Genomic DNA, 22,578 nt, shown 5'->3' with positions numbered 1-22,578 from the left:
GGAACGGTAAAAAATAAATCATTATGTTTTACAATAATTATGAGTAAAGATAACATTAGATCTTGTGGGAAGGTATTAAGTTGGGGAGGGCAAGTTTTAACAAGATAGGAGCTAAGGGATGTTAAATGGGAGAAGTTGCCATCAGACAAGTCCACATCTGACATGTGGGAGTTGTTTAAATACCAGCTAATCAGAGTTCATGATGGTCATAATAAGGGAACCGTGGATGACCTGAGAGGTCCTAAATTTAAGCAGGAAATAAAAGAAAGCACATGGAGGGCCCAGGAAGCTAAAACCAGACTGGGCCCTTGTGGAATATGAAGATAGTAGAAAAGTGTTCAAGTAGGTGATTAGGAATGCAGTTTGGATTCAGAACTGGCTTGAACATAGAAGACTGAATGGGGTGGGAGGCTGCTATTCTTGGCAGTCCCGTGGATTTCCTTCCAGGATCAATGCTGAGACTTCTGATTGTGGTATGTATATATGGGTCATGCACTCTATTCTTTCTACCAAAGCTGTAGACTTTTCTAAACAGGGAGCAGGGAAGAATTAAAGTTCAATATTGTCATGCGCCCTCACACTGTGAAAATGAGCAAATGAAAGCAATCTCAGATTGTGCAAAGTATCATCACACACGTCTCAAAATTTATGGCCAAGGGATTAAAGATAGGCTAATTACATCAACAAGTTAGCTTCACCAATGATCCGAATGACAGAATCAATGGTTTTGTGACCAAGTTTGCAGATTAATCAAATGTAATTGGAGGGGCAGGTAGTGTTGAGTAAACAAGGCATCAGCAGAAGGATCTGGACAGATTAAGAGAATGGGTAAAGAAGTAACAAATGGAATACAATGTAGGGAAGTGCATCATCAAACACTTCGGTACGAAGAATAAAGGCATAGACAATTTCCTAAACGGGGAGAAAATTCAGAAATCAAAGGAGCAGAATTGGTGAATATTAACTTGCAGGTTGAGTAAGCAGTAAGGAAGGCAAATGTAATGTTAACATTCATTTAAAGAGGACTAGAATATAAAAGTAAGGATGTAATCTTTGGGCTTTTAGACATTGGACAGATCACATTTAGAATATTGTGAGAAGTTCTGGTCTCCATGTCTAAGAAAGGATATGTTGACATTAGAGGGTCCAGTGGAGGTTCACAAGAATGACCCCAGCGGTGAAATGGTTAATGTATGAGGAGCATTTGATGGCTCTGGGTCTGACTCCCTAGAATTTAGAAGAATGGGGGGGGGGGGGGGAAGGAAGAAAGAATCTCATTGAAACCAGTGAATAGACAGAGTGGACGTATAGAGAATGTTTGCTACAGCAGTGGTGTCTAGGACTAGAGGGCACAGCCTCGGAATACAAGGACTTCCCTTTCAAGGAGAAATTTCTTTAGCCAGAGTGTGGTGAATCTGTGGAATTGATTATCACAGATGGCTGTGGAGACCAAATCATTGGGTATACTTAAAGAGGAGGTTGATTAGTCAGGGCATAAAAGGTTGTGGGGAGAAAGCAGAAGAATGGGGTTCAGAGGAATAATAAATTGATAATAATAGAATGCCAGAGCAGTCTCAATACACTATGTCGAATGGCCTAATTCTGCTCCTATATCTCAAGATCCCATGAATGTTATACATGGATATATTCCAAGGACAGGAAATAGGTCTCAACTTGAAAGACCTCAGAACAAAAGCACCAACCACCTGGATGATCACCAAAAACTAGTCTTAAAGAATTACCTGTTTCCACATTGCTGCCATACTGAAGCTTTGAATTTTGCACAAGTAGCTTCTTTTGAGCCAGACAATCAGACACTGTTGCTTTGTAAGCCTGGCCACCTTTAACATTGGCCATTATCTGTACAGCCTGCTGTTGGATCACCTTAATTCGACTGTGACACTTCAGCTTTGATGCCGGTGGTATGTGTGGAATAATTACTCGGTTAAAACTTGATCTGTCCTTTTAAAACAAAACTGCCTCTTAAAAATCTATTTTAACAATGACACTTCATCATCTTAAATAAAACAGATGTCAAAGTCAACTGGTTTCCTTAAGGGAGCATCTTGCTTGACAAATGTGCGGAATTCTTTGAGGAAATAACAACAGGACACACAAAGGAGAATTAATGGATGTTATGTACTTGGACTTTCAGAAGGCCTTTCACAAGGTGTCAAAAATAAGACTGCTTAGCAAGATCAAAACCCATGGTATTGTGGGAAAGATACTAGCATAGATAGGGCATTGACCGACTGACAGGAGGCAAAGTGTAGGAATAAAGGAAGACTTTTCAGATTGACTGCCAGTGAATAGTGGTGTTCACAGAGCTCAGTTTTCAAACAGGTTCTTTTTACATTTTATGTCAATGATTTGGATGATGAAATTGATGGCTTTGTGGCCCAGTTTGTGGATGATACAAAGATAGGTGGAGGAGCAGGTGGTGTTCAGGAAGCAGGGAAGATGCAGAAGGACTTGTATTCAGAGAGTGGGCAAAGAAATGATAAATGAAATACAGTGCCGGGAAGTGTATGGTCATGCCCTTCATCAGGACTAACTGCATTTAACTAATTAGGTTAAACTGCATTTAACTAAGAGTCAGGACTGACTAATTGCATTTCCCCCTCCCCCCACTACTTTCAAATCCTTCAGTATCTCTCCTTTCAGTTAGTCCTGACAAAGGGTCTCGGCCCGAAACATTGACAGTGCTTCTCCTATAGATGCTGCCTGGCCTGCTGCGTTCCACCAGCATTTTGTGTGTGTTGTTTGAATTCCCTAAAGGTTAATTTGCAGGTTGAGTGGCTGGAGAGGAAAGCAAATGCAATGTTAGCATTCATTTTGAGGGGACCGGAATATAAAAGCAACAATATAAAGCTGAGGTTTAATAAGGCACAGGTGAGGCCTCACTTTGATTATTATAAGTAGTTTTGGACCCCTTATCTATGAAAGGATGTGCTGACATTGGAGAGGGTTCAAAAGAGGTTCACAAAAATGATTCTGGTAAAGACAGACCTCATATGAAGTGTGATTGATGCCTCTAGGACTTCACTCACTGGAATTTAGAAGAATGAGGGGGCATCTCATTGAAACCTAGCAAATATTGAAAGGCATAGATAGAGTGAATGTGGAGATGATGTTCCTCATAGTGGGAAAATCTAGGAACAGAGGACACAGCCTCAGAATAGAAGGTCATCCATTTAGAACAGAGACAAGCAGGAATTTCTTTAGCCAGTGTATGGTGAATGTGTGGAATTTATTGCCACAGGCGACTGTGGAGGTTAGGTCATTTGTGTATTTAAGGCAGAGGTTGATAAGTTCTTGATCAATCAGGGTTTCAAAGGTTATAGAGAGAAAGCAGGAGAATGGAGTTGAGAAGGAAATGGATCAGCCATAGTGAAGTGGTGGAGCAGACTCATGGTCCAAATGGCCAAATTCTGTTCCTTCATCCTATAGTCTTACACAAATATTCTGTTTCATCAAACAGGAATATCAATAGCACAAAATATACAGTAGATGCCATTAAATCTCATTTGATGTGATGTCCTTCAAACACATCATCATTTCTGGCAGTGTGATTGTTTCATAAATACCATTGTCACCTACTGCCTGATTGATCTGAAACCTCACCACCATCGTTTGGTATAACATTATGCACAACCATATTTCTTTACAGTCAAATTTCTAACAATACTTCACTCTGCTTTAAAACCTCAATTTCCTGAATTACATTCTTAGATTCTGGATTCGCCATGCAAAATATTTACCATTTCCCATCCTCTCTGGCATTCAAGTTTAGACCACGAACAAAATAGTTTCTCGGCTATCTGAGAGTCTGAGCTATCCAACTGCTCCCAGGAGGAGTCCCAGTGCCCCGGAACCTAAACCTCATTTTCCTATGACATTTCTCCAGCCACATACTCAACTGCAACTACCTTCCTATTTCCCCATTCACCAGTATTTGCACTGGGAGTTAATCATTAGTTTTTCCAGACCTTGAAGCAGTGCTTCTTAATCTCCTCCCAAATCCTTTTAAAAAAAGGATCTTTTGAAATTCCACAGCACACACTTCAATGACAACACAAGTTAATAAACTTTTGCTAAATGTGCTTAAATTGAAAAGTTATATGTACATTTATAACTCATTCCAATGAGATTTTATCTAATCATATGTACATTTTGCTTTCAGAATAGACTTTATCAATTCAACTAGTTTAACCCTCTAAATTTTTTCAATATTAACTACAGTACTCTCAAAATCTACCTTAAATTTTGCAACGTGAGCAATCCTCTTCTTTTGCTTTGTGGGAGCACTTGCTGCATTCACAGATAATTGTATGTCCTTAACTGAACTCTAGAGGAGATAAACATATCAAAAACACTAAGCACCCAACATATTACATCTTCATAACAGAGCATGAGGACAAAAATATTTGAGCAACATAAAATAAAAAGGTGTAATAAATATAGAAAAGGCAAACAACGCTGAGAAATAGCTTCGTCATATCTGTAAATAGCAGAGCTAGCTTGAGGGGCTGATTAGCCCCCTCCTGATTCTCCAGTTCAGGCGCAATCAGTCTCTCTCACACAGCTCATCCCTACTCTAGATCACAATGATCCAATAACTTGAAACCCTGCCCCCAGACCACCAATTCAGCCACTGGGACAGAATGCTAGCTTTAACATACTGCTTTTTGGGTCCTCTCCCAATTCCCCATACTCATTGCACAGGACCTCACCCCTCTGTCCACTCATGTCATTGATACCAACATGCACCACATCCCTAGCTGCTCAACCTTCCCCTTGAGAATGTTCTGCAGCTGCTCAAAGACATTCTTTAACCTGAAACCGAGGAAGCAAAATACGATTCTGGAATCTCTATTGCAGCCACAAAATCTCCTGCCTGCCCTCTTCATTAGAGTATCCTTTCAATTCAACTCTGCCTGACTTTTGCTTTACCCAGCGAGCTTCACAGGGCGTCACAGTACCATCAACCTGGCTACTGCTACTGTGCCCAGAAAAGTTACCACCACCCACACCCCAACAGTATCTAAAGGGGTATACACTGCTGACCGGAATGGCCACAGGAAGGCCCTGCACTATCTAGTTCCTTAAACCCCTCATGCTGGATCCCCAACTATCTACACTTTAAGAGCTTCAGAGAGGTGATCGCACCTCATGGAGGTACAACCCACATCTTTGGATTACGGAAGAGCAAATACAAGTAAAGAAGATTGGTTTCTTGGTGTGGAGATGTGCACCAATTCACCACATGCATTTTGGTGCCTCTGACTCGATTTGAGGGCAAATGGGTCGGGTGAAGGAGGCGATGAGGAATATAATCGAGCTTGCCAACAGTTGTGGCCCGTGTTCCACCTTCTGAGAAGCCTTTCAGCAACGGAGAGCAGACAGACATAAAAGTAAAAAAGTGTAAGACAGCTTCAAAGTGAAATTCCACTCAAGTAGGTGGCTATCAATTTATTTTCACCAATATTTCATTAACGCCCTGGTGTTCAGCAAATAATTGCCTTTCAATCACAGGACATTCCAAAGTGGCTTGCAGTTCAACAGCACCTATGGAGAGAAACAGAGTTAATACTTCAGGCTGAACAATTCAGAGTCCTCAGCATGAAGTATTACCATTTTGTCCCTCCACAGAAGCTGCACAACCAGCTGAGTATTTGCAGGATTCCCTTTAAAGTAAAGTTGAAACTTTTAAAAGCTTTGAGCTGCTTTATTGCCAATTGTTATAAGTATAAATATTGCAGTAAAACAGGATATTAAATGGTTCCAGTAGGACTGCACTCCACTGGGGCATCAGCCTGGATCATACGTTTATTTTGAAGTACAGCTCAATAGTCACAGATACACAACAAAAAAAAATGCAGTGGATAATCACTGAACCACAACTGACAAAGCAGCACAATACAGAACCAGACATGGTGACACTGTCATGTACATCTGATGTCACATTCAACTACTAAATACCAAATTAAAGCAAGGCAAACTATGAGAGCATTCAGCAGGTACGTTAATCAGTTCGGCTATTTTTTGGGCAAGTTCACATCTGACACATGCAGACTGTTGAAAGACCAAGCACATTGGCATAGGACAGATGTGTTCCAGTAAGAAAGGTCAGGGAATTTTAGATACAAAGAGGAGCATTAAACTTAGTCAAGGAGAAAAAGGAAAAATTATGCAAGGTTTAGAAAACAGAACCCACGATGATTATGCAGAAGCCAGAAAGAACAAGAAATGAATTAAGAAACCCAGAAAGAGCAGACTGCAGGAGTAGAATTGGATCATTAGGCCCATCAAGTTTGTTCCATCAATCATGGTTGATTTATTATTCCCTCTCAACCCCATTCTTCTCTCTTCCCCCTGTAACCTTTCATATCCTATCAACCTCTATTATACCCGTTTACCAGGGAGAGGCCATGAAAAGTCATTGGCAAATAGTATTAAAGAAAATCCCAAGACATTCTATACATAGACCCAGAGCAGGAGGATAAATAGTGAGTGAGTAGGACCTGGCCAGGGAAAATAAAAAGAGGCAGCATGTCTTGAAGATGGAGGATGAGAGTGAGGTTCCAAATGAGTACTTTGCTGCAGTGGTTACCCAAGAGAAAGGCATTGAGGATAGTGAGATCAGTGTGGACATGCTAATTTGCTCGGGCATTTCAAGATAAAAGAGATGGTGTGGAGTCTTTTAAAGAATATTAAGATGGATTGGTTCCCAGTGCTTGTTGGAATATACCTCAGGTTCAGAAAGGTGAAAGAAGAGATCGCTGGGGCCTTGATCAAGACCTTCAGGTCCCCTCTGGCAGCAGGTGAGGTCCTGGAGGACGTGGCAAGTGACTACTATTCCAAAATTAAAGAAAGGAAACAGGGACAATCCTGGAAACAATAGATCAGTGAGTCTTGAGTCATTCGTAGGGAAGTTACTGGAAAGGATTCTTAGGAATAGGATTTATCAACATTTGGAAAATCATCACTTAATTTAGGAAAATCAGCCACACACACAAAATACTGGAGCAACCAGGTCAGGCAGCATCTACAGAAAAAAATACAGTTGATGTAAAACCAAATCAACATGACTTTATGTCAGACATGTCATACCTTTCATCGATCATCTTTACTAATAAAGGTGATTGATGAAAGAGCTATGGATGTTGTCTTCCTGGATTTTCATAAAGCATTTGACAAGGTCCTTATCAGCTGCTCGTTCAACTGAGCAAGATGCATGAGATCCATGGTGATTTGGCTGTTTGAATGCAGAATTAACTTGTCCTTAGAAGACCGACATTAATGGTCAATGGAACTTATTCTAGCTAGAGATCTATGACTCGTGGTATTCTGAGGGGATCCATACTGGGATCTCTTGTTTGTAATATATTTAAATGCAAAATATTCTGCAGATGCTGGGGTCAAAGCAACAAGCACACGCCACTACAGGAACTCCTCAGGTCAGGCAGCATCCATGGAAACCGTGGAATCCATGGAAACGAGCAGTCAGCGTTTCAGCTGAGGTGTTGCTCCTCCAACCCAAGTTTGGCCTCATTATGGCAGTAGAGGAGGTCACATATGGGAGGTTATATATCCGAAAGGGAACGTGAAGCAGAGTTGAAGTGGGTGGCAACTGGGAGATCCTGTCTGTTACCATTTAGGGCCCCAAACAGTCCTTCCAGGTGAGGCAACACTTCACGTGAGTCTGTTGGGGTCATCTATTACATCCGGTGCTCCCAGTGTGGCCCGACGCAGATTGGGGGACCATTTCGTCGAGCACCTCTGCTCCATCCGCCACGACAGGATCTCCCGGTTGCCACCCACTTCAACTCTGCTTCACATTCCCATTGGAGCAACAGCTCACATACCGTCTGGGTCTCCAGTCCCTTGTCATGAACACTGAATTCTCCAACTTCCAGTAATTCCATCCCCCTCCCTTTCTCCCATCCCAGTTTAACTCTGCCTCCTCCAGCTGCCTATCGCCTCCCTCATGGTTCTGCCTTCTTCTACTACCCATAGTGTTTTCCCCTTACATTCCTTCTTCACCTTTCCCGCCTATCCCCTCCCCCAACCTCTGATCTTTCCTCTTATTGGTTTTTCACCTGGCACCTACCAGCTTTCTCCTTCCCACCCTCTTTATAGAGCCCCTGCCCCCTCCCTCTTCAGTCCTGATGAAGGGTCTCATTCCAAAATGTTCACTGCTCGTTTTCACAGCTGCTGCCTGACCTGCTGAGTTCCTCCAGCATGTTGCAATATAAATGACATGAATGAAAAGGTAGGTGAATGGGTTAGTAAGTTCGTTGATATGAAGATTGGTGGTGTTGTGGATGGTGTAGAGGACTGGCAAGTGATACAGCAGGATATAGAACAGTTGCAGATACAGGCAGAGAAGTGGCAGATGAAGTTTAAAATGGCCAAATGAGAGGTGTTGCATCTTGGAAAATCAAATGTAAAGAGAAAGTACACTTAATGGCAAGAGCTTTAGCAGTGCTGATGTGTAGAGAGATGAAGGGAGAAGGGATTAGTTTAGTCGGGCATGTGATTACTGATTTCATTAGCTCAGCACACCATTGGGGGCCAAAGCACTTGATCCTGTGTCATATTGTTTTATGTTCTATATTCCATGTTATTTTAGCTTCAAACCAATTCTACAACAGCATTGACTATCAAATAATCAAGCAGAAATACACTGGTCTGATACTTGATATACTTAATTCCTTGTTCATCCCCAAATGCACAATAAATATGAATAAATACCTCTTCAGTTACAGTAGTACTTGCTTTGATTTCTTGCTTTGAGGACTCATTAAAAATCCTCAAGCATTCTTCCATTGGGTCTGAGTCAGAGAATTCCAAAACCTCCATATCTGTGGGGTTCAGTTTCTCACCTAAAAATGATTCTTCACTGTTATCACTCGCACTTTGAAGACTTCCATTCAAGCTTTCATTACCAAGATAGCCAACATGGCTCTGTGTCTTCATACTAGCTTGGCCAATAATCAAGTTCTCCCCCAGCTTACTAGTGTAAGTAGTATTTTCAGTTTCCAATCCAACACTCTTCCCATTGGTAGAGGCCACATGACCAGTTTTCAGTGGAATTCCAGATTCTGATTGTTGCATTATGCAGTTTGACAGTCCTGAAACGTTCAGACGGATTGAACTTCGTTCTTTGGCTTTTCCGCATTTCTGGACTTCCGGCTCCGATTCCCTGCAATTATTTTCTAACTCAACATTAGAACAATGGTTCACAACTTGGTCCAAAGCCAGAACTACTCCAACAGGCTCATCAACATTGCATTGCTTAACTTTGCAAATTAAAGCAGGGTCATTACTTCTCTTTCTCTGAATCTCCCCATGATTCTTGGAACATGGAGTGAGTGGTACATCAATAACAAGTTCATCTTCAGAGCTCATCTCAGCTTCAAAAGGTTGACTGTTCCTCACTGTTTCAGACACTAGAGAAAGCTTCATTTCAGAACTTGGTTCAATGGCTCCCTTACACTCCAGTTTCTCCTCCATAACTTCCTTAGTACAACTTTTTCTCACGCTGGAAGAGAAGTTTACCAATGGATCATACTCTAGATCAGTGCTGGGTTTACAGTATTCAACCAAACTTTGACTCCAAAGTGAACAAACAATTTTATCATTGGAATTACTCTGTGCAAGGTCCTGGGATGCATCCTCTTCACCAGAAACATTAACTGTATACTTAGATGCTGAACAGTTATATATTGGTTGTGGATTATACACAGTATAATTGCATTCATATAAAGAGAAAGGTTTATACTTTATTGATGTCTTGCCAGTACAGGAAAAAGAGTTTGCCTCACTGTTTATTGGCGGTATCAAGCTGCAATTTCCACAATCACATGAACGTAACATCAAAAATTTGTGTTGTTGCTTCTCCTCCTCAGCCCTGATTAACTCAATTGTTTTGGTGACCTTTTCCAATTCAAGTACTGTGCAGGCAGTTGTAGCTGACGCTGGATGGTCATGGTAATTTCCCAAAATGTTGGCAGATGCATCTGTTGGAACATCAGCAAAGCTTTGAAAGCATTGTTAAAACTTGAAAAATTATCAATACAGACCTTTTACTCTAGACTTGGACTGGCACATAGATGGGTGGTACTTAGAGAGATAGGGCCAAATGTAGGAAATTGGGACTATTTGAGTGGGTACCATGAATAGAATGGACTTGTTGGCCCAAAGGCTTGTACCCACACTATACTGACCTATGACTATGGCCTACCAACAGAAATAGACTATAGCAGACAACCTGCTGAAAAATTCAGCAAATCGGGCATAGAGGGAAATAAACTATCAAGCCGAGCCAGTTCAGGTAAAGTGCTTCAACCCCCGACATGTCGCCGCAGAAAGACGAAGGTCTGGTGGGCTGCAAACAACCAGAGAATTTCCGAATTACTCCATTAATTTGTGAGTCTGACGCCAGAACCAGGGGCACGGAAACAAGAAACCAGTGCTCAGGGGCAAAAATAAAAGAGTCACGTTCGAACTCAAACTGTTAACTATCCAAAAGGCATTTAATTTCAACCTGGGGGCTACAGAGCAACCTCTCTCAAGCGTCGACGGCATTAAACCCCCTCAGTCATTCGGCCCTCTCCCTGCTCTCCTTACCCTCTGAAGTTGGGAGTCTCCCGGCGTGTTCGAAGTGACAGTAAACTCTGTGGCAGCGCCCCAGAAAAGGGCAGGAGACCCTACGGAAATAGCCGCTGGAGTTCAACATCCCAAGATCGTCTCGAACACGCACCATCTGCGTTCAGCCACTTGTTCTCAAAGGGGCGCGGCCAAAATCGTCACTATTTAAAGCACAATTGATGGACCCATTCTGAAGGCGTTCGCTATTGATGGTAGCTTTGGAGCTAAGTACCCGCATTTGTGCAGAAAGCTAAGTGGGCTTAAAAGGGGGATTAGAGTAGCAGTGAAGACTGGGTGTTTCATTAGTGAAATCAACGTCTGAAAAAGTAGGGGGATAGATTCATTTTGACGGTAACAACGACGTACTGAACGTTGTACAGAAAGGAAGTGGCGAGGGATTAGTGAACAATTCTTTCAAAAGCCAAATGGTGAACACATTTTGCCGATTAGCCATGTCCTTCCTCGAGTCACCACTGCACACACAGCGGAAACATTTTCTAATCTATTTTAAACGAGTAAATCTGCAAAGCAGTGCCTTAAAGTACGTTACACGCAGCCATCGTAACCCAACAACCCCAGAAACTTTGCACCAAACGGTGATAAAAGAACTAATTGTGCAGAGGATTCCACACCATATTAGACTGATTGACCCAAGAACTACGCCTTCTAAAGTAAAATGTTTATTACAAAGCAAGACTGAAACTGAAATGCCCACAGAGCAGCGGTCCTGTGCAGAGGCACTGTGTTGCCCACGAGTTGGAATGGCTGGTAAAGCTGCTACCTCTTAATACCAGAGACCTAGCCGCTGTTTTTTAAGAGTTTGCACTTTATCCATTAAAATGAGTTTCCTCCACCTGGTCTGGTTTCTTCCTGTATTCTAATCTTATAATTTAATTGTTTCTTAAGTTGTCCCTAGTGTTTAGGTGCGTAATAGAATCTGTGTGTGTGTGTGTGTGTGTGTGTGTGTGTGTGTGTGGGGGGGGGGGTGATTAAAACATGGGAAGAATAAAAATAATGGGATTAAAGTAAGATTCATGTGAATGAGTAACTGTAGGCCTTTTTTTACATGTTCTATGACTCTATCATGGCGACTGTATGGTTGTCTGTAGGGTTTTTGAGGAAGGATACGGAAGTGCCAGGCCTTTCTTACCTGCAGATGCTACTGTTACCCAGATTGGGAACTGACCAGATTCAAACTCAGGACCATCCACATCAAAATCCAATGCTGGTGCCACTATACCACCAGCAGGCCCAAATAATTATCTATTTAGCAAGGTGGTATGCCAAACAAAGCTGAGAAAGAGCAAAGACGTTCAGGAACAGCCTGCAAAAGGAAGCCATAAATGCAAATTGAAATATCATAAAGGATTTTCTTTTGAGAAATGGGTCAAGCTGTGATACTGATGTGGAGAGTGGGAGCAAGGCCAGTAACGCTCGCATTGTCAAAAAGTAGGAATACTGTTACCATTATAGGATAGCACTGACACATTGAACAAATTAATGTTTAGTACAACCTAATGTTTATTAGCACTTGAATTACTTAAACACTTATGTGTAGCGGTGTGCTACACACAGCGCTGGAATAACGACACGCAGACGGTGAGTTGCAGTTGCGTAAAAGATTTATTCAGACTTCGCGGCCTCGCTTTTAAGCCTTCCCGTTTCTGCCCTCCCCGGATGGGAATGCTATGGGGGGGTGCATATTCACAGTCCCTTCCCGCGCACGGGCTTTTGCCCTTGCTGGTGAAGAAGGCCTGGAGCAGGCCTCTCTGCCGGCACGCACCATTTTGTGAGCCGGTTCAAGTGCACTGGAAAGTGGGTCACCACATATGTCTCACTTCTAACAATTACATAGTTGATTTACTGTTCCAAGGAAAGTCCTTAGCAAAGAGGGTTAAGGAAAATTGAAATCAAATTCATCATCACTGATGTGATGTAAAATTTATTATTTTGGAGCAAAGACTTAAAAGTTACTTAAAATAAATAGTGAAAAATTAAAGGAATAATGAGGTAATATTCATAGACTTTTCAGAATCTGGCACAGAGGAAGAAGCTGTTAGGAGTATCTGCTTTTGGAAACATTGGCACAGCATCAGCAGCCCTCCAATCCTCTGACAGCACATCTGAAGCCAAGAATTACAAACAAAAACAGTCAGAACTTCTGATTCTTCTCTTGCTTCCTTTGTCTACCTGGGATTTACTTCACTCACTTGCAAATTCAAAGCAGTTTCTGAGTACTGTGAACTGTTTATCCCATCCAATATTCCATGAACTTTCTCAACTACAAATGCAAAATCATTCCTGTTATGGGATGACAGTTACAACATATTTATGAAGAAACCTACCCACAAGCAGGATGGGCAGAAGTTAAAAGAGCACCAGGAAGGATGGAATGGCATCAACCAGGCAGCATTCAAAGGACTGCTGAATAAGAGGGATAAGGCCTAAAGGTGTCAGTGATTTGGGATGCAGCACCAGTGGCATGTCAGTAAAAGGGTGGATATCATGGGAGCATCAAGAGGGGCTGAAAGGTGGAAGAACTAGTGTTGAAGGTCAAAGAGTTAGGCTTCAGTGGGATTTGAGTTTTAGTGAGGAGGGTGAGTTGTCATAAGGCTTCACTATTTTTCCCCTCAATGGAAGATATTTGGATAATGAAAATGGAAGCTAGGTCAGTGGTATGCCCCTCACTCAGGATGTAGATGATCAGGGATGTATCCAATGTCCCTGATCCTGATGAAGGGTCCCAGCCCAAAAAGATCTCTTCCATAGTTGCTGCCTGACTTGCTGAGATACTCCAGCATTGTGTGTGTTGTCCCTAGTGGCTAAACCTGCAAGACGTGTGTCCAGCTGTAGCTCTGGCAGACCGCACAGAGCAGTTAAGTTGCACTCAGATTTGCTGTGGAGCATCCAGGATGTGAAAAATCTGATAGATAGCATTTTAGCAAGATACCCGGTCATTCTGTAGGTATGGAAAGAAAATAGATGGGTGACCAACAGAATGAAACTGTGGCCAACAAGAGAAGTCAAAGCCAACATAAAAGCCAAAGTGAGGGTATACAATAGAGCAAAAATTAGTAGGAAGTTAGAGGATTGGGAAGCTTTTAAAAACATTCAAAATGAATATTAACATTGCATTTGCCTTCCAGAAAACAGCCATGATTGCCACACCTTCCTTGAGAATACATCTTCATCTTCAGGATGTACCTTCCTGCACATTCCGAATTGCCCTCAGAAATTCCAGCCATTGCTCTTCCAATCTGCCCTCAAAAACTCCAGCCAGCTCTTCTCTCACACCTCTGTTCACTTTACTCCACTGTAATACTGATACATCTGACTTTATCTTCTCCCTCTCAAACTACAGGATGAATTCTCCTCACAGCCTCCCAAGGATGCTTTACCCTTAAATTCCCTAACAAATCTGGTTTATTACACAACATCCAATCCAGAATTGCCTTTCCCCTAGAGGGCCCAACCACAAGGTGCTCTAAAAAGTCATCTCATAGGTATTCTAGAAACTCCCTCTCTTGGCATCCAGCACCAACATGATTTTCTCAATCTATCTGTATATTGAAAACCCCATCACTATTGTAACATTGCCCTTTTGGCATGCATTTTCTGCCTCCCACTGTAATCTGTAGACCACAGCCTTACTACTGTTTGGGGGTCTGTATATAACTCCCATCAGGGTCTTTTTAGCATTCCAATTCCTTAGCTCTGCCCACAGTGATTCAATGCTTTCTTGAGGTGACAATATGTTACCTCTTTCTAATGATTTGTTTTCATTTTTCACCAACAGAGCAAGGCCCCCTCTTCTGCCTGCCCTTTCGAAACAATGTGTATCCTTGGTGTTAAGTTCCCAGCTACTGCTGCTGAAGCTCCCAGATTTGTCTTCTGAGGTTGGGTGGGACTTCAACTAGAGGGCATGGATTAAGGGATGAAAGGTGAAATGTTTAGGGGGAAGATGAGGAGAAAACTCTTCACCCAGAGGGTTATGGGAGTGTGGAATGAGCTGCCAGTGTAAGTAGTGCATGCAAACTCGATATCAAGGTTTAGGAGAATTTTGGATAATTACATGAATGGGGTAGGTATGGAGGGCTATGGTCTAGCTGCAGGTCGATGGGACTAAACAGTTTAAATAGTTCATTGCATATTAGATGGGCTGAAGGGCCTGTTTCTGTGCTGTAATTTTCTATGACTCTGAGTAAGATGCACATGGAGGATAAAAATTACAGGTGAAATTACAAAATGAATAATTTTCATCAGTGTTTATGAAGAAACCAGTCTTTGCAATTAGAGGATTCAGCAAATGGGAAGATGAAATAAAATTTTAATTTAAATCTCTATAAATAAAGGGGAAGTACTTTCTCCCTTTGTAGCTTAAAGGTAAAGCTCAGGGCTGGATGAGAATTCATCATAAAAGAAAAGGGGCTGGGGCTCTAACTGAAATTTCTAAATTTTCACAGTACAAGCAAGGTCCCATATTACTGGAAGATGATAAATGATGTGCCTCTTTTCCAGAAATGGTAGCAAGAAGAAGCCTGGTAACTTGATGAATTAAATCCAAAATTGGTTTGGTAATATGAAACAGGATGATAATAAAAGGTTGTTCTGTGATTAGATACCTGCGACAATCAGTGCTTGGATTCTCACTGTTTGTTGTTAATGTGTTAATGATATGGATGTGGGAAGAATGATTAGTAAGTTCACAGATGACCTGGAAGATTCATGGGGTTATTCAAAGGGTAGTTGGCAGACTTAAACTCAGGATGATATCAATGTGTTGATGAAGTGGGCTGAGAAATGACAGTTGGAGTTTAATCCAAATAAATGAGAGGTGATACATTTTTGAGCACTAATAAGGCTAGGACTTACACCATTAACAGCAGGGTATTAGGGAGCATTGATCAAAGTAGAACACAAATCCAAATATCCTCAAGGGCATATAGTCTCTCCATCTTACAAACAACCAATGTATGTACAGTGAGTGTTTGGGAGACCAGTGGTACAAATTTGCCAGTTCCTGCGGGCTCCAGGCATCTTCTGCTGTGGGGAATCTCAGTACACAGCTGCATTTCCAACTTCCAAACTATTGGGGAGAAGAACAGTTCACAGAACTGGAACCTGGGGAGGATCTATAGCACAGTAAGGAAGGCGCAGTTTGAGCTGCTAGCCTTCATTAGTCAGGGCAATGAATACAAGAGCAGGGAGGTTATACTCCGACTTCAGATTAAGTATTATATTAAGTTCTGGTCACCATACAACAGGAAAGATGATGCTGGAGAAGTTGCAGAAGAAATTCAGCAGAATCTTGACTGAGTTGATGCATATTAATTATGAGGAGAGAATGGAGGGACCAAGTTTGTTTTTCCTGGAACAGAGGCGGTTAAGAGGGATACGTAAGATTATAAGAGGTATCGGCAAGGATAGAATGTAAGAAGCTTTTCTCAGTACCACAGGCAGGTAAAACTAGAGGTCATAAATTTAGACCTTTTTCACTTCGAGACAGCAAGTAGCCCAGAAAAGGTGGAAGCAGAATTACAGACAGCAGTTTAGAAGTATCTGATTGCTCACTAGAATCATTGAGATGTAGAAAGCTATGAGTCCAGTGCTGGAACATCGGATTCATACACATGGATACCCATTGCTGTCGATAAGAGAGGACACCAAGATTTTATTCAAGGGTTTAACTATCTCTTCACTTGCTTCTTTCAATATTCTGGTATATATACCACCAAGCTCTGGGGACTTTTCCAAGTTAATGCTTTTCAGAAGTCCCAGCACTACTTCCCCCTTAATCTCAATGTCACAGTACATTGGCATGTCCCACTTTGTTTACACTATCCTCCAATTTTTCCCCTTAATAGATACTAACACAAAGTACTCATTTAATACCTCAGCCACTTGCTCTGACTCCAGACACAAATACCTTCCTTTATCAGTAGACTTACCTTCTCTTTAGTTGTCCTCCTTTTGTTAAAACAAGCATACAATGCCTTTGGATTATCCTTGACCAGCTACATTTCATGGCCATTTTTTTCCTTCTTAATTACCCACTTGAACACTTTCTTGCTATCTCAAGTACGTAAATCACTGTATACTACCCTGAAATTCACTGTATACTATGCTGAGATTCATTTTCTTGTGGGCATTCACTGTAGATACAAATAAATACAATAGAATCCCTGAAGAACTACACATATAGATGAACAATCAATGTTCAAAAGAAAATAAACTGTGTAAATACAAAAATAAATAGATAAATAAGAAATAATACCAACAACATGAGATGAAGAGACCTTGAAAGTGAGTCCAGAGGTTATGGAACAGTTCAGTGTTGTGGTGAATAAAGCTGTCCATGCTAGTTCAAGTTTATTGTTATATTCCACAAGTGTTCAGTCTGACTTCAGCTTTCAAAACCTTATGTGTGCATCCTGACTAAATTTAGGACCTCTCAGGTCATTCAAGGTGCTTTTGCCTGACCATTCCTGTCCTTGCCAGTGCACGCCAATCCTCAGCTGCTCAGGAATTTATGCAGCTCTCACTTGTTCAACTGCAGACACTCTCAACACTCTTAGTTCCTGTTTTATTCTGTTGCAATTTATCCTCCCCTACTTAGTACCTTTATGTAAGTTTCAATTTTATCTTTACTCATAACTATCTTGAAACATTATGAGTTGTTAATCTTATCAGGTCTGTCACTTGACCCGGTTCATTCCCAAAACTTGGTCCATTATGTTATCTCTTCTTGTTCAGCTCTCCACAATCTGTTTTATAACTCTGCAACTTAATCTTTGCATTCAGGAAGTTCCAATCAATACTAGGAAACTTAAAAGCCCTCTACTCTGACAACTCTGAGCTGATGTTATTTCTGCATCTTTTCATAATCTGTCTACATATCTGTTCCTCCACCTCTCACTGGCTATTTCTGGGGGGGAAGGCGGGGGGGAGGTGGTTATAGAATACTTCCATTGGCCTGATTGCACCTATCTTCTTTCTAAAATCCACCAAAACGGTTTCTGTGGATAACGCCATCAGTATTTCCCCCATGAGCACTGCTGTGATATTCTTCCCTATCAGTAGAGCAACCACTCCACCACTTTTAACATTCCTTTTATTACATCTAAAACAATGAAACCCAGGAATGTTGAGCATCTTGCCCCTCATGCATCTTGGTGTCTATGCTGGCAACAACATCATAATTCCACAAACTGACTGGGCTCTAAGTTCACCCTACTTATCTATAATACTCCTGACATTTTTAAGTGAAGAACTGTTTGGGTCCCTAAGTGGAGGTAAGAATAAACTTTTTTTTAAAGCTTTTACCTCTCCTGCACTTGAATGGAAAAGGCCCTGTGAGGAAAGAAACTGAAGAACAGACCGGGAAATTGTGATGGGAATGGACCCTATGGAATGCTGAAAGAGGAGCAAAGGAATGTGTATCTTGTTGTAGACAGTGCAAATTGAAAAGGATTAAATGTGGAGGCTGGTGAGGGAGCAGATGTAAGTCTATCCTCCTGTCAGAAGGACATACTCAATGAGCAAAGTATAGAAAATTGGTGAGAAATGGTCAAAGTCCCTGTTGCATTTGGTAGAGGAGAAAGCCATGGCTAAGTAAAAAGGAAAACATTGGAAACATTAAAAGGGGCTACAGGGTATTATGGATCTAAGTAGGAAGAAAGTGAATTAGGGAGGAAGAATGAATTTGAGGGGTAGAAATAAATTCAATGGGGCAAGAGCAGGCAGAAAAAATAGATCTGCCCAATAGTCCTACTTTTGAACTTGGCAGGAGAAACACACCATGGGAAGTTGAGGGATTCATAACATCGGTGACTGTGGCGGGAAGTTTTCCAAAAGTAATGAGATGAGCAACCTTCTATAAAACAATGTTCTGATGTTCAAAGGTTAGGTAATAGTCTAGCACAAAATGCTTGCCAGCTGATGACTGGTGTCCACATGATGGAAGTCCGTTGCTAAGCCACAGCAGGACTGTCTTTGTTGGGAGACACTCATTTCAGATTCACAGCATCTGTAGTTTTTAATTTGCTTCCTCTATTTATTGAGACTGCCAACTTCAGATCTAATTTTAGAGAGGGAAGAAGTACAACAGTCAGTTCTGCTACTTGCCAGTGTGGGTAAAAGTAGGATGACTGGGGCAGATGAATTCATGGCTGAGAAACTGGTACAGGAGGCAGGGTTTCAGATTTCTGAATCATTCAGATCAATTCTAGGGAAAGAATGGCCTGTATAAAAAGGACGGGTTACAACCAAGCCCAAGGAGGACCAATATCCTTGTGGGCAGGTTTGCTGGAACTGTTGGGGAAAGTTTAAACTAATTTGGTGGGGGAGTGGGGAACTGAAATGATAGGGCTGTTGGTTTTCAACCAGATACAGTGATACTGTCAGAAAGGACAAGCAGATGACAGGGCAAAATTGCAGACAGTGGGATGAGCTACAACGTAAAAGGGGGCAAAATCAGAAAGAGTGAAGGATGCGGAACTGAAGGTGTTATATTTGAATATATGTAGTACATGGAATACTGTAGATGATCTTTTAGAGCAGATTGATTGGTGGGTATGATGTTGTGGGCATCACTGGGTCGTAGCTGAAAGAAGATCATAGTTAGAAGCTTAACAACCAAGGATACACCTTGTATCAAAAGACAGGCATGTAGGCAGAGGTGGGGGAGGGACTCAGATGTTAAAAAAAATTAATCAAATCCTTAGAAAGAGGTGACATAGGATTGAAAAGTGTAATATCCTTGTGGATTGAGTTAAAAAACTGCAAGAATAAAAAGACGCTGATGGGAGTAGCCAGTAGCCAGGATGTGGGTTCCAAATTACAACAGGAGATAAAAAAAGGCAATGTTGTGATCGTCATGGGAGATTGCAATATGCAGGTAGATTGGGAAAATCAAGTGTGCTAGATCTCAAGAGAGAATTTGTAGAATGCCTATGAGAAGGCTTTTTACAGCAGCTTGTGGTTGAGCCCACTACGGGAAAGACAATTCAAGATTGGGTGTTGTGTAATGATGGGCATTTGATTAGGGAGCTTAAGGTCAAGGAATCCTTAGGAGGCAGTTATCATTATATGATAAAATTCACTCTGCAATTTGAGAGGGAGGAGGTAAAGTCAGATATATCAGTATTACAGTGGTGTAAAGGGAATTACAGAGGCATGAAAGAGGAGCTGGCCAAGGTTGTTTGGAAGGGATGACAGCAAAGCATCAATGGCTAGAGATGCTGCGAGCAATTTAGAAGGCTCAGGATAGATACATCCCAAATATAAAGAATATTCTAAAGGCAGGATGATGCAATTGTGGCTGACAAGGGAGGTCAAAGCCACCATAAAAGCAAAAGAGTGGGCATAAAATAGAACAAAATTTAGTGGGAAGTTAAGAGAATTGGGAAACTTTTAAAAACCTACAGAAGGCAATTTAAAAAGCCACAAATGGGGCAAAGATGATATCTTAAGGTAAACTAGCTAATAATCTCAAAGAGGTCAGATAAAGAGTAAAAGAGAATAGATATTAGACCACTGGAAAATGACACTGGAGAGCTAACAATGGGGGACAAAGAAAGTATTTTGCATCAGTCTTCACTGTGGAAGACACTAGATGTACGCCAGAAGGGCAGTTGCTATTACTAGGGAGAAGGTGCTTGGCAGCTGAAAGGTCGGAAGGTAGATAAGTCATGATGGACGACACTTCAGGATACAAGATGAGGTAGCTGAAGAGATTGTGGTGGCATTGGTAATGACCTTCCAAGAATCAATAGATTCTGGCATCGTTCTGGAGGACTTGAAAACTGCAAATATCACTCCTCCTCAAGAAAGGAGGGATGCAGAAGAAAATTATAGCCAGTTAGTCTGATCTGAGTGGTTGGGACCACGTTGGAGTCAATTGTTAAGGATGTGGCTTGGGGATAGATGGAGGCACATGATAAAATAAGCCAGTGTCAGCATGATTTCCTCAAGGGAAAACTTATTGGAACTCTGAGGAAATAACAGGCAGGGTAGACACAGGAGAATCAGTGGATGTTGTGCACAGTACTTGGATTTTCAGAAGGCCTTTGACAAGGTCCCACGCATGAGGCTGCTTAACAAGATAAAAGCCCTTGGTATTATAGGATAGAGCAGTGGCTGATTGGCAAGAGGCAAAAACTGGGAATGAAGGGAGCCTTTTCTAATTGACTGCTGGTGACTAGTGGTGTTCTACAAGGGTCGGTCTGTATCAGACCATTTCTTTACATTGTATAGCAATAATTTGGATGATGGAATTGATGGCTTTGTAACCAAGTTTACATATGATACAAAGATAGGTGGAGGGGCAGGTAGTGTTGAAGCAGGGAGGCTGCAGAAAGACTTGGGACAGATTAGGAGAATGGGAAAAAAGTGGCAAATGGAATACAGTGTCTGGTCATGAAGTGTATGATTATGCTCTTTGGGAGCAGGAATAATAGCATAGACTGTTTTCTGAACAAGGAGAAAATTCTGAATTCCAAGGCGCAAAGGACTTGGAGTCTTTGTCCAGGACTCCCTGAAGGTTAATTTTTAATTTGAAGGTTAATTTGGTCATGAGGAAGGCAAATGCAATGTTAGCATTCATTTCAAGAGGACTAGAATATAAAAGCAAGGATGTAATGAAGGCACTGGTGAGGCCTCACTTGGAGTATTGAGAGCAGATTTGAGACCCTTATTGACTTTGGAGAGGATTCAGAAGTGGTTCACAAGAATGATTCTGGAAGTGAAAGACTTACAATGAGGAGCAATTGATGGCTTTGGGCCTTTACTTGCTGGAATTTAGAAGAATGAGGGCGGACCTCATTGAAACCTATCAAATGTTGAAAGGCCTACATGGAATGGATAAGGAGAGGATGTTTCCTCAGGCAAGGAAGTCCTGGGCCAGAGGGCGCAGTCTCAGAATAGAGGGACATCCAATTGGAATGGAGTGGAGGAGGTATTTCTTTAGCCAGAGCGTGGTGAATCTGTGGAACTCATTGCTAGAAGCAGCTCTGCAAGCCAGGTCTTTGGGTGTATTTAAGGTGGAGGTTGATAGGTTCTTGATTAGTCAAGGTGTGTAAAGTTATGGTGAGAGGGCAGGAGAAAGTGGTTGAGTGGGAAATGGATCAGCCATGATAAAATGGCAGGGCAGTCTTGGTGGGCTTAATGGTCTAATTCTGCAATGTTTTATGGAGTTATGGTTTTCTACACTGTCATACGATGTCAATTGTAGTGTATTCAATATTTCAGTAATATATGAGTAATACTGTAAATATATTGTTTGATAAAGCATTGTCTCTTTACACAGTTCATTATTAGTTTATACGTAAGAAGTATGTGAATGGCATCTGTCATTGCACCACTACGCCACATGTCTCACTAAAAATAGGAAAAGTAAACTAAGTAGACCATCATCATTGCTCCTCTGTTTTTCTTTCAATTCATTTTTGTTCTTACAAAACATATCACCAACATTCAAGCATTTTATTTTTATTTACCCGCAGTTCAAGATTCAAAGTACCTATCTGTCACCAGCCCTGATACATCAACTCATATACAATCCTGAGATACATTTTCTTGCAGGCATACTGAATAAATTCTTAACAGAATCAATGAGAGACCAGACCAACTTGGGCATTCAACCAGTGTGCAAAAGACAACAAACTGTGCAAATACAAAAAGATCAAAGTAATAATAAATCATCAATAAATATCGAGAACATGAGATCAAGAGTCCTTGAAAGTAAGCCCATAGATTATGGGAACATTTCAGTCATGGGGCAAGTGAAGTTATCCCCCTTGGTTCAAGCACAATAATAATGCCTTTGGGTGGTATTACTGATGTGGTGAAATTTCCCAAAACTTTTCCTGATAGTGATCAAAAGATGTTGGTCTAATATCCAACACAAATGACCAAAGGATTAGG

The 22,578-nt window shown here is 41.4% G+C and overlaps 1 protein-coding gene across 1 annotated transcript in view; it reads right to left on the bottom strand.

Annotated features, from left to right (window-relative positions):
• Positions 1–22,578, bottom strand: part of LOC132397478 (RNA exonuclease 1 homolog) — a 71,982-nt gene that overhangs the window by 47,916 nt on the left and 1,488 nt on the right. The window contains exons 2-4 of the mRNA XM_059976308.1: positions 8,758–10,025; positions 4,259–4,348; positions 1,743–1,962 (exon numbers count right to left, since the gene is read on the bottom strand). Of these exons, the coding sequence (XP_059832291.1) occupies positions 1,743–1,962; positions 4,259–4,348; positions 8,758–10,025 (1,578 nt within the window). The remainder of the gene's footprint in view (positions 1–1,742; positions 1,963–4,258; positions 4,349–8,757; positions 10,026–22,578) is intronic.

The sequence above is a fragment of the Hypanus sabinus genome, chromosome 7 (assembly GCF_030144855.1).
Source record: "Hypanus sabinus isolate sHypSab1 chromosome 7, sHypSab1.hap1, whole genome shotgun sequence".
In the NCBI taxonomy this organism is placed as follows: domain Eukaryota; kingdom Metazoa; phylum Chordata; class Chondrichthyes; order Myliobatiformes; family Dasyatidae; genus Hypanus; species Hypanus sabinus.
This window is presented reverse-complemented; position numbering and strand designations above follow the sequence as displayed.